The sequence below is a fragment of the Lissotriton vulgaris genome, chromosome 2_1 (assembly GCF_964263255.1).
Source record: "Lissotriton vulgaris chromosome 2_1, aLisVul1.2, whole genome shotgun sequence".
Lineage (NCBI taxonomy): Eukaryota > Metazoa > Chordata > Amphibia > Caudata > Salamandridae > Lissotriton > Lissotriton vulgaris.
In genome coordinates, this window is record NC_141687.1 from 629,782,463 (window position 1) to 629,798,045 (window position 15,583).

The following is a 15,583-nucleotide window of genomic DNA, read 5'->3' on the forward strand; positions in this document are numbered from 1 at the left end:
GTATTTGTATTTTATAGGCTTGTGTTGATTTACTGTTAGCACAACAATGCTGAAGTCTAGACCGTACACACAAGTCCATGTTGTAATCATTTGAGCGTCTATACAGGTCCAAGCTCTGATACTGTGAAAGCCTGTCCTGTGATCCTTAGCAGGTCTACGCACGTCTGATCTTTTTCTGGAGTCTGAGGGTCTGTGCTGTGGTCCTCAGTGATTTAGGAGGGTCTTAGATGTGATCCTTGGAGTAGGCCTATGAGTGCCTGTGCTGTGATCCTAGGAAATAACCTATGAGAATCTGTACCCTGATCCTGAGAATGGACCTATGAGGATCTGTACTCTAGTCCTCGGAAAGGACCTATGAGAGCTGTGCACTGATCCTGGGAAATTACTTATGAGAATCTCTGCTGTTATCCGTACAGGGTTTAGGAGTGTCTGTGCTCCTATACAGAGAGGGGTTAGGAGGGGCTGTGCTCCTATACATAGAGGGGTTAGGAGGGGCTGTGATCCTATACATAGAGGGTTTAGGAGGGGCTGTGATCTGATCCTTGGAGAGTTTTCCTACGGATCAGTGCTCTGATCCTTAGGTTTTTCGATGTTAGTCTCTGACCCTTGGGTTTTATAAAGGGCTGTGCTTGGATCCCTAGAGTCGAGCTCTTAGGCTTAGAAAGGGTGGAGGGAGATCTGCAGGATATTGCAGAATGCTAAACGTTGTCAATAGACCACGCTCCGATTTTTGCCCTTTCCCAACACAGACAGTTGGACTTTGTCGATCTTCCACGTCTGCTGTGCGACAGTCAGTACCTGGGCGTTTCTTCCAATTGGAAGTTCATCCAAGTGCAGTGATTATAAAATCAGGCCATGACCTCAGATATGCTTGCAATTACTTCATTGGAGTGCACGGCTGCCAAGGGATCCCGTATAATATTCGACTTGTCAAATCAAGGGTGAGGTGTCTGGGCTGTAACTGGCATTTGGGGGCTCTGAGCCTGAAATTCTGGAAGGGTGCAGGCTACCTCTTGCACTTCTAGCTTCCCACGTCCTCGAACCAGCCAGTGCCACCGCCTGCCTGTGCTTGGAGGAAATTCCTGGTATGTGCTTCTACCCACCAGATGTGCGTGGTAGAGACTGGCCTATATTTCCAAAGCCTTTGGCAAGAAAGTAGGCAGTAATTACCCAATTGCTTGTAGGTTATCTACGGATGAATCCTTTTGCGTTGAAATCCATTTTGATTCACATTATACAATTTAAAGTCGTGGATACAAAACGAGTGGGTTTTGGAGGAAAATGGACTCTGAAGGGTCCCCACTCCCCTATTTTTATTTTTTTTTTGTTTATGTGGCTGATTCCTCTTGTCTCTTTTGCTTGCTGCTCTCTCTCTCTCTCTCTCTCTCCTCTTTTTCACCCTGGCATCATCGATATGGTGTCTCTCGCGATCAGACAGTTCTTCAGACCACACATTCTGGTTGATGGTACTGTGCTCGAACCCTACTACCCTGGTTACACAGGGCCAGAATTGGACACTACGCCAACCTTCATTGGCTCAATTGTTTGGGGTGGTGGGGTTCAGGCAGAATCCTAAGGGGTGAGCTCTATAGGTTTGAAGGTTGCACGAGATACAATTGCAACATCACGTTATTGCCATATACCTCAAAGTTTAAGCCTGATCAGTTTTAATATGTAAACAAAGATTAAATTAAGTTTTTTTTTTCTCCCCTCGCCAACAAATTCCCATCATATTCTGCTTTCTGTAATTCGTTCTACATTGGACTTTGTTTGTGCACCTGTCAGATGTTCTGTGTAAAGACCTCTGCTGCTCCCGTGCTATATGTAAACCGTGCTTAATTTGAGCCTGTGGTTTCCGGTGCTTAATTGTCAACACCGACACGTGTGGTAGTTTGCTACAAGGTTGCGTGGTGTGGCTAATTTAGAGATGATCACAACAACTGTTCATTTTAATCCAATCCAATAGTCATTAAAAATGACGTTTCCCAGCCACCCAAGCCATTCTTATACCATTGGGGCATGAAATAGTCCGAATTGTCACACTTGTAGTTGTTATGTTACGAACATAGGCGCATGGCAAAAACAATCTGTGGTTTTATAAGCATGTAAAAAATATAGGCCGCCTGTTGGTGGGAGGAGTGAGGCCTAATTGCTCGAATGCTCAACCTAATCCAGCAGCAGGGAGATTCCCTGCCCAAAATTCCACCCCAACCCAACTTCTTTCTCCCCCTCACTAGACAGACATAACCGAGCTAAAGTGAAGGGTGCAAAATAAATGGCTTTCTCCTTCTGCCTCCATGCTCCAGTGTTGAAAGTGTTTCTTCATCCTTTCAACTACATGACATGAGCCATGTCATCACTGGTAAAATTATATTTTATACGGCCATTTGCATCATCGATGCTGAAAAAGACTGCTCCTTTCTACATCTGTTTTATTGGGACCAAAAGGAGAGATCCTTTCCAAAGTGCAATACATTGGTTTTTCCTGATTTTAACTTCAAGCAGTTTTGAGCCATGCATTTTCCGATCTCTTGCATACAGCTGTAAAAACGCTTTGCTGTTTCTGAAAAATTTGATGAGACTGAAAAAATTGAGTCTGAGATCACTAATTGGGAATTATCTGCGTAAGTGACTGCAGAGAACCCGAAGATCTAATAAGTTTGGCCAAAGGGGCTACATAGGTGTTAAAAAGGTCAGGCTAAGAGACGAACCCTGGGGGACGCCACAAGGGAGAGAGGAGGAGGATTTAAAATAGTCAACTGCAACGAATTGAATTCTGTCTAACAAAAAGGATTTAACAAAAGCAAGAGTTTGTCTTTTACCCCAATATCCACCAGCCTGTTCTGCTGGATTTAGTGGTTTACAGTGTCAAATGCCGCTGAGAGGTCCAATAGGACCAGCACTGCCCTACCACCCGCATCCAGCGTCAATCCAATCTGTTCCTAGACACTTATCAGTGCCAATTATGTACAGTGATGTTTCCTAAATCCGAATTGGCAAGGGTCTAAGTGGCTCTGGTCCTTAATGAAAGCTGCAAGCTGCAAATTAGTAGCTTTTTCAATTATTTTGGCTGGAAGGGGCAATCTGGAAATGGGACAGTAGTTCCCAGGATCTGAGGGATCTAGGTTAGCTTTTTTTAAGTAAAGGAAGAATGTAAACTATATTCAAGACATTGGGAAATTTTCCTGACTTAATCATAAGATTACAAATTTCTGTGAGGTATTCCGAGATAGTGTCCGCTGCTAAATGAATTGTTTTAGGTGGGTGTGGATTCAAAGGAGATCCTGACTTTATTTGCAAAAGGATGGTTTTAATTTGCTCTTATTCTGAATTCTCGTAGTGGTGCCTCTATTTTCTTTCCTGCCTAAAACATCCCTGTTTAAGCAGCTTTAGATTTTCTGTGAACCAGGGTTCAGAGGGAGTGTCCTGGTTCCTCCTGTGGGCTTTAACCGGCACTATTTGTTCTGCGGCATTATCCAGCCATCCCTGATGTAGATTAGATGCTTTATCGGTATCTGTTGTTGTGTAGGGCCGTGTTTCAGATAGGATGGCGTCTAGCTCCATCTCCTTTACCAAATGCCAGTTGCGTGAGAAACTTACTGGATTAGGTTTATTGTGAGAAGCAATAAGGGGGGGGCTAATTTGATGTTAAACAGAACTGCTCGATGATCGGACCATAGCAAGGGTAGGGCTGCTGATGTTGACAAGTACGGACAGTCGGAGAAAATGCCTTTGAGTCGATGGCCTGCTTGGTGCGTCGATTCATTGACCCGTTGTTCTAGTCCAAGACTAAGCAGCATGTCAGTAAGACATACCACACCTGTGTTCTCTGGATTTTCTAAATGCACATGAAAATCCTCTAAAATCGTGCTAAGCAGGTCGCAAAAGGAAGGGGTAGCGTGCAGAAGGCCCCTCATGCCGCGAGTCCACTGGGCACAACCATGAACAGGGCATGAACAGCTTTGCTAAGCAAGTCTGGGAACAGGGAAAGTGGCTATGGATTCCACCCAGAGCTTGTGGTAAAGGCCAAATGTTTGCTAGCAAGGGTAACTCAGGGCGTGGCCTAACACTATGCACTGGGACTGAAATCTGCTGCATGTTGCTAAGGGGGCTGGGTCGAACAATTGGAATGCAAATATTGATGTGAATTTCAGAACCAACCCAATCATTCTACAAGGTAAAGAAAAGGGAGCAGGGTACCTATCCCAGTTGGATCCCACATAGCGCGAGTCCCTATCACAGGCCTGCCCTTTGCTGCAGTTCAGACTTTCTTGTGGTCACACGATCCCCCGGAAGTACAGTAATCGTAGCGCAGGAGAGGCTGCACAGCACATTAGGACTGAGGCGAGTTTAGTACACGATGACTCAGCCAGAGTTTATTTAGAAGGAGTCTAACCAAGATGTTAATTGCATATCAAAGTGTTAGCAAGGCCCGTGCCAGGAGAAGGGCTTGGAGACCAGTATTGATTACGGTTATTCTTAAAAAGACATGGTGGGGTTGGCCCTGGGGCAGAAATAAATCAAATCAATTAAATTGCATTGTAATGAATGCATCAGTCCAATGATCGGAGTGGCTAGTTGGAATTTAGATAACCATACAGATCGAAGCCTCTCTGTAGAGTAAACCCCATATTAGATTATTGGTAAATTTGACTGTCTCTGTTTGGCCCATTCGGGGGAAAAGACATGCAAGAAATGCTGCTGTTTGGCCATAGACCAGACCCCTGCTACATGTGAGCGATCCTCATAAGTTGTATGGAAGTGAGCAACGTGAATAGTTTGCGAGGAGAGAAGAGAAAGTGCCTTCCTTTAATGTCTACACACACAGCAGAGCCCAGCTGCTGTGGCCGATCATTGCATTGCCACCTAGGAAGCTCTGACCGCACTTGCAGCAGACACACGTTCTTGTCAGACCTTCCAGGATTTCGCAATTTAACGATTTGCAATAAATTTGCAATATCGCCACTTTTGTAAAAAAAAAAAAAAAAAAAGTGGTGCTTTTTACAAAAGTGCTTGCGGAATTTCCAGGAGTGCGGACCCTCCCTTTTAATGATCCAGTGGATTTCCACTGGGCCAATAGAACAGGGGTCCTCCCAGCAGGCGAGGTGGTGTTTATTTGCTCCTCACCTACCCTGCTGTTCGTTCATTTGTTGTTTGTCCTTTACGACAACGCCCCTGCTGCAACTGACCTCACCCATCTTGGAGACCTGTGGGTTGGTAGGTGGGGGCGGGGGTGGGGGGGGGGGCACTAGGTAGGTTACCCCTGTCCGGGAACATCAGTATATGTGCAGGTAACCTAATTATTGAAATTGCTTCTGCACTTTAGGGCTGACGTGGGCACGGCGCGAAAGGTAGAGCAAAACCTGGCCTGACGGAATGGCAGGAAGGAATGCAGACTAGCACTGCTTGTGAGATCTGGGCTTCTGTGAAGATGGCCCAAAGCTACAGCCACAAAACCTACCTCTCACTCAGCTCCCCAACTCGAAGCACAACGTTTTGTGCTGCAGCCCACCTACATATTCCATAGTGGCCTAGTCAGGTGGCCATAGTGGGGCTGGATGGCCAGTAGGATATTGTGGGTGGTTGTCCTCCACGAAACAGGCGACACTCGGACATGGCCCGTCGGCCGAATGTGCGCTTTGCCGATCCATCCCTGGCTGCTGCCCACATCCACATCACTAACCTTGATTCCCTCCTGCTGTGTTAACGTTTCCCTTAACCCGCCTTCCTCCTCATACTGACATCAAAAAAGTGCAGCCCTACTCTGCCAGCAGGAAGCAGTCTCTTAGATTTACCCGCAGTGACTATGTGCCTATTAGCAGACCCCCGCTCAAACAATACAGTGCTTGACACTCCGCAGAGCCGGAGTGTCAAATATCACAGTGTGACTCGGGCCCCTCCCAAACCGCCTGCCAGCTCTGAATAAATGCACCCAGCTAGCGCCCTGGGGGCAGATTAGCACTCGATTATTAGAGTGCTTCGCGGAAACAGACTGACTCATCCGGCCTGTCAGGCTTATTTTTGTACAAGCCAAGTCTCACTGAGCTTGACTTGCTTTACCATGAGTACCGGTACTCTCTGTGGACACTGAGGCAGATAATGTTGAAGTGCCGGTACTTAGTACCAGTGAGTACCGGCCCATTTAAAGCACTGAGCCCTCCCATCTTTTTGGAGGTTTCAGGTACACCCATGGAGGTGAGCAGGGGCTGGAAGTCACATAGATGTGTGACCTCCCTCTGCTCTGCCTCAGGCCTGTGCTGAGGGGCCGGCTGGAGAGCGTTACTCCTCAGATGGGTGTTTCCGAGGTCTGCTCGGCGCAGGGTTATCGCAAGAGATAAGGAAGGAGGGGTCCGAACACCAAAGATGCGGGTGAAGTAGAAGGAATGTTCAGAGCCCCGAAGAGATGGCAGGAGAGACTGTACTGTGCGCCTGGAGGCGGGCTGGGCCGTGGTGGGTCGGTCGGTTTATCTCCTTATTGTTTAGCAGCCTTCGGGCCCCGTCTCTGCAGCAAGCAGTGGTCGGACACCAGGAGGAGCCGACGCAGAGAGCAGTCTCTTCAATCCTTCCGAGACCACCGGCAGCATGAGATCACGGGGCGGGATCTGAGAGGGTGCCCAGGCGGGCCTCTCCGCCTCGGTCCAGTCACAGTCCCTCCAAACAATGCCTTTCAGTGACCCCTCATGAGCAGTGGGAGAAGCACGCCCCGCCTGCAGCGGGATAGCACCAGTGCGCCTCACTCCTAACTCCAGCTATCAAGGCTCTATAGCTGCAGAGGCATCACACGGTACGCCTCCATCATGTACACACAGTGCAGCATACAGGCCTGTCTCAAACGATCATGTCTGTGAACTGAGCGGGCGAAATTGAGAGGCACATGGGAGAGGGGATGTGCTGTCACTACTCGTTATCTCCTTTTTAGGCTTCGTCTGCACAGCACTTGCGCTCTACTTGCGAAAAATCTTGAAGAAAAAAAAATCTTAAAAGGGGCCTCGAGCCCCCCTCCCCCCTTACCTACCCTTGTTTGGCTTCCGCCTCACTATTGTTTTCAGGGGGCGGCTACAGCCAATCCAGGGGTAAGGGGGCGGGAGGGAGGGGAAGGATAAAATAGAAATATAAACTTACCTATCCAGTCTGCTGCACCGATCTTCTGCTCCCGCGCCGCTCTGCTCCCGGCACTACAATTCCCATGGGCACAGGCTCCCAGAACCCACCCAATCCCAGCGCTTCTCCCAGCACTTCTCCCAGCATGAGAGGAGTGCTGGATTGGACGGGGCAGGTCAGTTTGGCGCTCCAGCAGGGTTTTGGAGCCTGACCCCTAGCCTAGGATATCTCCAAGGAACATCCTGGAGATATGCAAGTGCTCATGTCAGTTTCGCTGTCGTGGACTTCCGGCCAAACTGACATTTGTACCTCCACCTCCTTGCTGTGTGATGCTGCGGCCTGGCCCCGCCTCGCCCTCAACACTGCAGACTGGAAGTAAAAATAAAATGACAATAAAATTGTTTTATGTCCTTTTATTTGTCTTCTGACTGCTGCTTTTCAGCAGTGGGGCGACGCTCCTCCTCCATTGCGGAGGAGCTGCCCCTGGTTTCCTTGCTTCTGATTGGCCAGCATCTCCTGCTCCTTCCTGCTTCCTCCCAGGCCTTCAGTGTCATGTCTGCTGTGGACCATGTACCTAGTACAGTTTCCTGTCTGCCTCCAGTGTCCTTCCACTGGCTGCAGGCGGGCTCCGGCAGATACTTTTAATAAACTTCTGGACATACACTCTCAAAGAGTGCCTGTCTCTGCAGTCTATGTGCCGCTCTCCTCCCGCTCCCTTGTGTTGCTTTTAGCCCTCCTCCTACTGTCTGTTGTTGCTTCCCGCACCTCGCTCATGTTCGTTCCCTCCCACCCACTGTCCATTCTTGCTGCTCCAGCGCCTCCCTCGGGTGGCTTGTTCTATACATTGCCTTTTAGTAATGCCCCCACTGGCCCTGCCGTACGTCACAAAAAATATATATATTTACGAAACCAAATAGCTCTCAGAGCTATTTGGCTTTGTTAATATTTTATAAATCTGTTGCACAGCTTTGAAGGGCTTAAAGTAAACAAAAATAGCTATTCTACCGTCATTGCTGGTCAATGGACAATTATAGAGTATGTATTTGTGCTGATGCAGAACTGCATACGGAGAAATGGATTTCTTTCACTGAATGGTTTGGGAAAGCGCTGCATACTTTCCTGATATATTGGGAGGGACTACAAGCCTTAGTGGCTCCTCTCCAACAAAGTACATGGGTTTCATCACCTCTCCTTACACAAACTTCTCGCAAAAATACCCAAGTCTTCAACGCTGACCACCATATGTACCTTGTTGGCGTCCTGTGTCGGGCCTTTTGTATTTAAGTACAAGTTCAACATTATCTTCCATGCTCTTGTACCTCTTCCGTTGCTATCTGAACTCAATTTCCATTTTCTTAGAAGCTTCCTAGGTTGCGTAGTTTGAGGGTGTTATTTTTACAGTGATCTTGTAGTGAGTCTTTTCCTTCTATTCACAATTGTGTTCACTTTCTGTGTTACAGGAATGACAGTGGAGGTTTTGGGCACCCTATTGGGGACGGCGATTCAGGGGCAGATTGTTGGGCAAGTGGGCATGCCATGTATCCCCAGTGAGTTGCAGATGCCCCATGGAAATACCAGTGTGTCTTTGGAGGAAGTGAACAGCACGCACAACACAGAATCCATTGCTGACACGGTATGTACTTCGTTTCCATCACTTGCCCCCTCCCCAATGAAAGAGACCAGGTCCCAGCAACTTCATTTAATTGGTTCTGTAGCAGTGATACTTGTGGGGCTTGCATTGACTGGGTTCTCTCTGTGGGAGTCTTTTGTGGTGACCTCTGCCCTTAGGAGCATCTGGTGGCTAGTTCTTTTTTGCAAGAGCCATGATGACTTGACACATCCCGCTGGGCACTCCAGTGAATGGCTACTTTACATGGTCACTCTTTGAGGTTGCTCTTCTTTAGAACTTTTTGTGTCTTGCCATTGTCCATGGTAGCCTTTGGTATCTGTGTGGCCCATTGATGACTTTCTACCTATGTTGTAGCTGCTCTTTGGTGGCTGTTTGTTTGAGTCTTTGGTTGTAAGCCCTCCATCGGACACTCCAGTCAATTGTTACTGTCCATGCGACCCTAGGTTGCCATTTGTGAGATCTAGTGGTGGCAGGTTGACCTTCATCAAGCACTTAGGAGTCTTGGCACCATTGTGCAGCCACTTTGGCAAGTGGTCACCATCTATGAAACCCTTGGTGGCTGATTGTCTGTGGGAGTCTTGGATGGTTGGTGGCTTTCCAAAGAGCCCTTTTGTGGCTGATTACTATCTGTGCTGATCGTTTCGTCGTTGGCTACTATCACTGTAAATTCTTTGTAGCTGGTGGTTGTCCATGGGACCTTTTGGATATGGTCTTGGCGCATAGAGCCCTTTATGCGGCTGGTCACCGACTAGGACCCTGTGGTGTCTGGTAAAAGTCTACATACCCTTTAAGTGGCTGTTTTGGTGCTTGTTACTCCCTTGGGGGCTAGTCCCTCGTTGTAGGGCCCTTTGTTGACAGGTCGCCATCAATGGGACGGTGGTGAATCGTCTTGGCACAATGTTTTAGTGGCTTGTCACTATCTATGGGAACTTTGGATGCCCGGTCATTGTCCTTGGACTCCTGGGACTTTCTGGTCACTGTCTGTTCGACCCTTTAATGGCTGTCTTGTGTGGGATCTCTTGGTGGCTGGTCATTGGCCACTTGGACTTGGTGTGTTGGTGTGTTGGGCTATTGGGTACTCTGTCTTGGTGCCCAAGGTCCTTCAGTGCATATGTGCAGCGCATGGGACCCTGCAGCGGCTGTTCACTGTGTATGCTTTGCTATTCCTGTTGCTAACCTAGACATCCTCTCGTTTACAGAAAAAGGCTTACATGCTTGCGGCTGGCATAATTGGAGCGATCTACGTCTTTTGTGCAATTGTCCTGTGCTTAGGCGTGCGTGAGAAGCGAGGTGAGTGCACTCATATTGATGTAACATACCATAACGTGATTCTAGCACCACCCTCTGCCCACCTCCCAAATTTTTCTATTTTTAAATTGCCTGTGCCTATCCGTACTCGGTCTGTTATGTTATATGGTTCCCTTTCCCTTTTACCTCTATTTTATCCATCCCTCCTGCTGTCTGCCCTATACCTCTTCTACCCACCTTTCACCCTTTCTGCCCCTACTATCCATTCCTCTTTCCCCCTACACTTCCCCCCTCTCTCTCTCTCTAGAGCATTCTTAGTTACCCTCTCCTATCCTCTGATCTCCTCTGGTTGCCCTTTGTGTTTCTCACTCCTTCTCCACCCTTTCCTTCCAGCTCTGTATCCTACCCACACTTCTTCCTCTGCCTATCTGTCTCTCCTGCTGTCTTCTCTATCTATCCCTGGAGGAAAGAAATACCTTCCCATGTATCAAGGCGACTCTGGTAGGATGGGTAGTACCAGCCACTCAGAAGGGCGGTTGATTGGCCGTTTTTTCCAATCAGAATTTCTCTCTGCCTTTAAACAATTTTGGGCCAATCTGAATTACTGTCCTCCCAGATGTGCTGAAGAGCGAACGCAAACATTAAATGGTGGAAAAGTCAGCTACTGATTGCTGGAAATGTCTGATTCCACCCTTTCTGCATTCAGGCGAATTGTTGCTATTTCTACTAAATACTTCTCCTGCAGCTGAGATGCACTTCTAGGCCTCGAATCCACCATTTCAGAAGACCTCATATCAAAGGAATGGCCCTGCAGGCATATTGACACAGGATCCTAGCTCCGTCCATCATCGCCAGACACTGCTGCCAAAGAGACTGCGTGTCTTCCTTCCCAGCAATCACACTGAACCAAAGACTAACCCAGCCAGCCGAAGGCAAACGCACCCACGTACTTTCGCTGCATAGGGAACAATGAAGAAATGTAGCAAGACCCGGTGGAGCTGAATGTTCCTGCTTTCAAGCAACTAGTTGCTATATACAGTGTCAAAACTGGTGGCCCCAATTCCCTGTTCTGAGAGTATGTAGGTTTTGCAATATGCACTAAAATGAGCACTCGAGAGACCGTATGATATCCATGTCCAGGTCTCTTATTGTTGTAGTGAGGTCAGTAGGCCCATGTGTCATTCTACTCAGCCCAGTGGTGACCCATGGGCTAGAATGCACCCTTTTCCCATGGCATGGTCAGTGCGGCTCCCTAAACTCATTCTTGGCCATCTTCCACCAGGTGTCTCAAAGTCTGATGTTCCTTATCCTGAAACGACCCAAGCACGGGGCTTGATGACAACCAGAGAAGACTTTATATGAAGTGACCATCACTTTCAGAACACGTGGGCTGAGCCCCGACCACAATTAGTGCATTTTGGGTCCAGAGGAACTGTGAACTATTCTGTGTTCTAAAGCAACTTTATGCACTGCTTTGGCACAATCTGACCCCCTAATTCCTGGTGGCATATGCCACACATATGTTTAAGTGCTCCCCACTGAGTATATCCTCACCGTGAAATGAAGTGTCCGCATCCTTCTGATTAGCAAGTACTGAGGTGAGTTCCGGGCGTCCCGAAGAATGGGTGTCCCTGAGCGCCTGTGTTGTTGCAAGACTGTCTCCAAAGCACAGCCTCTTCCTACTCCGGGTTCAGGCACAGATCCCAACATCCAGAGATTTTTTTCAAGAGCACCTCCGGTTTAAAGAAACTTAAATGTAAACAGATTTGAGAGATGAAAAAGCACATGTAATAGTAAAAGCTCAACTCAGAATGTTTTCTCTACGTTAGAGCAAAGTTGCTTTCCTGTGTAAACTTTCACATTAGACACCAGTTGGAGCTCTAATGGAAAAAGGCCTGAAACTAGAAGAGAAAAGCACAGCTGTACAGCGAGCGGGATGTAAAGAGGTCAAATAAAAAAGGGTTATAATCAAAATATCAGAGCACAACCATAGCAGACTAACACTGTTAAAACCTGAAGATGGGATGCTAGCAAAGATGGGAATTTACCAAACGAACAAATCACTCGTCTGACGCAGAAAGCAAAACCAGCAACACTACAGGAACAAGGACCCAATCAAATAAAAAATCTGGAACAAAGAATCGACAGCACAGCTAGCGAGGGAAACAGCACGAGCAGGAAGTGCCCAGCTGGACAAGGAAAGCCCCAGGAACTTTGCTCCTTTCTACCCTACTATCACTCAAGTGTGTTATCTTTTATTATTGTGGTGTACCTTATCGATGTGCAGAATAAACTTCCTCCAAGGAAACCACAACATACATATATTAAACATGTACACATTATCCATGTCTTACCTGAATAGAGTGAGAGACCAGTTTGTAAGGGACTTGCAGACAAATTTGGGAAAGTTAGGGTAGCAAGGCAACTCTCTTCCGGTGAGACAACAGGTAAAGACTCTCCTACGTAGATCATCTTTAAGGATGTAAAGATGGTATGACACGGAGATTTGCGTTAAAAGGTTTATTTCAAGTAAACCTGGGCACAGCAGACAAACGCCTCACTCCTTCCCTCAGCTCTCCAACTGCTCCACGATCTAGAACACCACAACAGCGGACGCTTGGAGCAAGGGCAGAGCGAGGACATAGCACGAGAGAGAGAACATAACCAAGTAGAACAGGGCAAATAATATATACATAACAAAGTACCACCACTGTGATCCTCCACAGCCTCGTGAGCTAGGCACGCTCAGTAAAGGTGGTGCACATCGTGTAGCTCTCTGCCCACAATGCCCAGCTCTGGGTCACATTCCATGTCACAATGGGCCCTCAGACAACGCACATTGTAGATTTTGCTGAGGCAAAAAAATCAGTCTCAACCAAGGAAACATGTGGAATTCAGGCCAAGGAATATGCTCTGCCAAACCAGGCAGAGGACATTTTCTGTTTCCAACACACGTGTAACATTTTCCAACTCTTGTTTCGTCAGTGGTTAATTTTACTTTAATTACCCATGCATCCTGAGGGCAAACCTGTACACCAAGTTTACTTTTGGTAATAAAGAGGTGGAAAGTATGAGCTGGCAAATAAGCCTCGAAATAAGGAGTGCCCAACAGCGCAGGCAAGGCAGACATTCTGAAAAGGAAATCATTCAGGATCCTCTGAATAAAGCAATAAAAAAAACGAATGCCTTGAAACATAAGAGAAAGTATGCTTTCCAAATATCCAGTCACGGACTCTGGCAGCCCACTTGCAGGAAATGTTGAGCACTTCATGCAGCATGTCCCTGTGGCCAATCAAATCAAACCCTTGGAGCTAGGAACCAGGGTGTAAACTTGGTGTAAACTAAAATGGCCAAAAACGCAAAGAGGCGGCCAACCAAAATACCAATTGTCGAGCAAGAAGAGATCCATTTTGTGAAATTGGCAGGAAGGCAGCAGGCAGCCACAAGTGCATGTAAGTATTTTAGTTTCTTCAGACGCCCTGTAGCAGTAGTGTGCTATTCTGCCACCTGCTCTTCTCGTCGCCACTCAGTCTGTTTGCCTCTCCTACACACCCACTGCATTACTCAGGCTCTTCGCAGTCTAAATCCACTTTTCCTTCAAGATTTCTTTCCTGCTTTCTTCTTTCCTTCACTCTCTCTGCTACCCTCCCCTCAGTTTCACTCATGATTGTTCTCGATTTCACTCCTGCTCAGCCCCGAGTGTGTCACCCCCGCTCACCCCTCTGTCTCTTTGTCTTACAGACACCGGGAAGCTGTTCACGGATGAGCCAGTCTCTTTCTTCCAGGGGCTGAAACTGGTTATGAGCCATGGACCTTATATCAAGCTCATTGCAGGCTTCCTCTTCACCTCGCTGGCATTCATGGTAAGCGATGAGTTTTCCTTTTCATCATGGGGTCCCTAAACCCCATGGTCATTTTCCTCCAAAGATCCCAACTTCATCATCCAGGTACCTCCACTCAGTGAACTGTTCAGCATCATCCCCACCCTATGAACTGCTCAATATCACTCCCCTACCCCAAGTATGTCGGCCAGTCTCACCCTACTCTGTCCAGCAAATAGCCCTTGACACCCCCCCTCCCCGCACTCTCAACCCACCATTTTGCACAGAATGATTGAGAAGAACTGAACTTGTATCACTCCATTCCAGAGAGGTCCGTATCCCCCTCCACTACCCAGTGCGCAGTCCGTATCACCCATCCCAGTCCCAACAAACTTGTTCGTTCCATCAATGTCCCCTTCCTTTTCCCAGTAATCTGGTCCGTACCAGGCACCTCCACCCTGGGAGACAGGCTAACATCAATCCCCTGTGACCTGTCCAATGTCAAGGTGTGCAGAGGGTCACACTGTGCCTGGTCACCTGTTGAATATCACACATCCGCTCAATAAAGCTGTATGACTAGTAAACCTTTGTCTGTTGTATTTTCTTCCTCCCTTTTGTGCTGGACGCAATAGCGGACTCCACCAGCTGGTAATAGCGCTTTATAAAAATGAATCTGCTCGCTAGTGTATTCCACCATGGATGACCTTTCTCCCCAGTGGCTTGCTTCCCTTCTATGTATATTGCATCCTCCTGTCCAAGAGTGCTAATATCTCTCCACCCTTCCCTTGTTCTCACTCCTGGTTCCTCTTTGACCATGCTTGACCTGAAAAAGTGTTATTACGTTTTCTTGACCAGGAATCAGGCTTTAGTGGGCAAAAGGTTTACATTGGGAAGAAGAGAATGTTTACATCTCAATGCCTTACTCAAAAAGCTTACTTTGGCTATATATGCCTTTTAGGGGAGGCAGAGAAGGGAGTGTCTGCTAAGTAGGTAACCATAACAAGCATTAGCAATTCCAGTAGGTCTGGCTTTAAATGAATGATGTACGGTAATGTGAAGCATTACAAGTAAATAGAATGGGAATGGATCTCCATTTGTGTGGAAGCAAAGAACTGTAGGAAAAATACTGTTGTAGGTTAAATGGTCCGGTGACCGTTGCACTGCCATGTCGGACCTAAACATCCATGTTGGTTAACGACTACCCTCCCCTATCTGTGCTGCTGCCAGAGAAACACCAGAAATGATCTAGTTATCTAAGACTCTTTAATAGCATTGCAATATCATGTGTGTGCCCCTGGAAGTTTAAGCTCAGGCAGCTGGATAAGTAAAGAAAATGATCACAGCTATGTGGCGGGCAAGCACTTTTTGTGGACGCACACAACTTCTGCCCAATCAAAACATGTATTCCCATCACCCAACATGTGGGTGAAGTCAAAGCCCCTCTTTGTTGATGCTCACATAAATGTCTGGCAATAGCTGCGTTGTCAACCCAGACCATAATAATCTGGGTGGGGCGTTGCTGAGTGCAGAATTGATCCAGTGCATGGCTGGAAGGTGCACAGGCATGTCAGCCTTTCACTTGTAGGAATGGCGAGCAGAGAGGGCAGCACGCCCTCCAGACACAGTAATGCGGGTACCAGGTAACCTCCTTTGATACTCACTAGTGAATATCTACACTGAGTGACCTCAAGCAGCTTAATTCTGCAAGGCAGCGCTTGGGTGATAGACTCCAGCTCAGAGGTTCCAGGCACTTTAGTCCTGAAGGAAGTGACAAACGATAGGA

At 47.5% G+C, this 15,583-nt stretch overlaps 1 protein-coding gene across 2 annotated transcripts in view; it reads left to right on the forward strand.

Moving 5' to 3' along the window:
* Positions 1 to 15,583, forward strand: part of MFSD2A (MFSD2 lysolipid transporter A, lysophospholipid) — a 102,812-nt gene that overhangs the window by 59,193 nt on the left and 28,036 nt on the right. For both annotated transcript variants that reach the window (XM_086955775.1, XM_086955776.1), the window contains 3 exons: positions 8,562 to 8,734; positions 9,931 to 10,021; positions 13,721 to 13,842. In XM_086955775.1, coding sequence (XP_086811901.1) covers positions 8,562 to 8,734; positions 9,931 to 10,021; positions 13,721 to 13,842 — 386 coding nt within the window. The remainder of the gene's footprint in view (positions 1 to 8,561; positions 8,735 to 9,930; positions 10,022 to 13,720; positions 13,843 to 15,583) is intronic.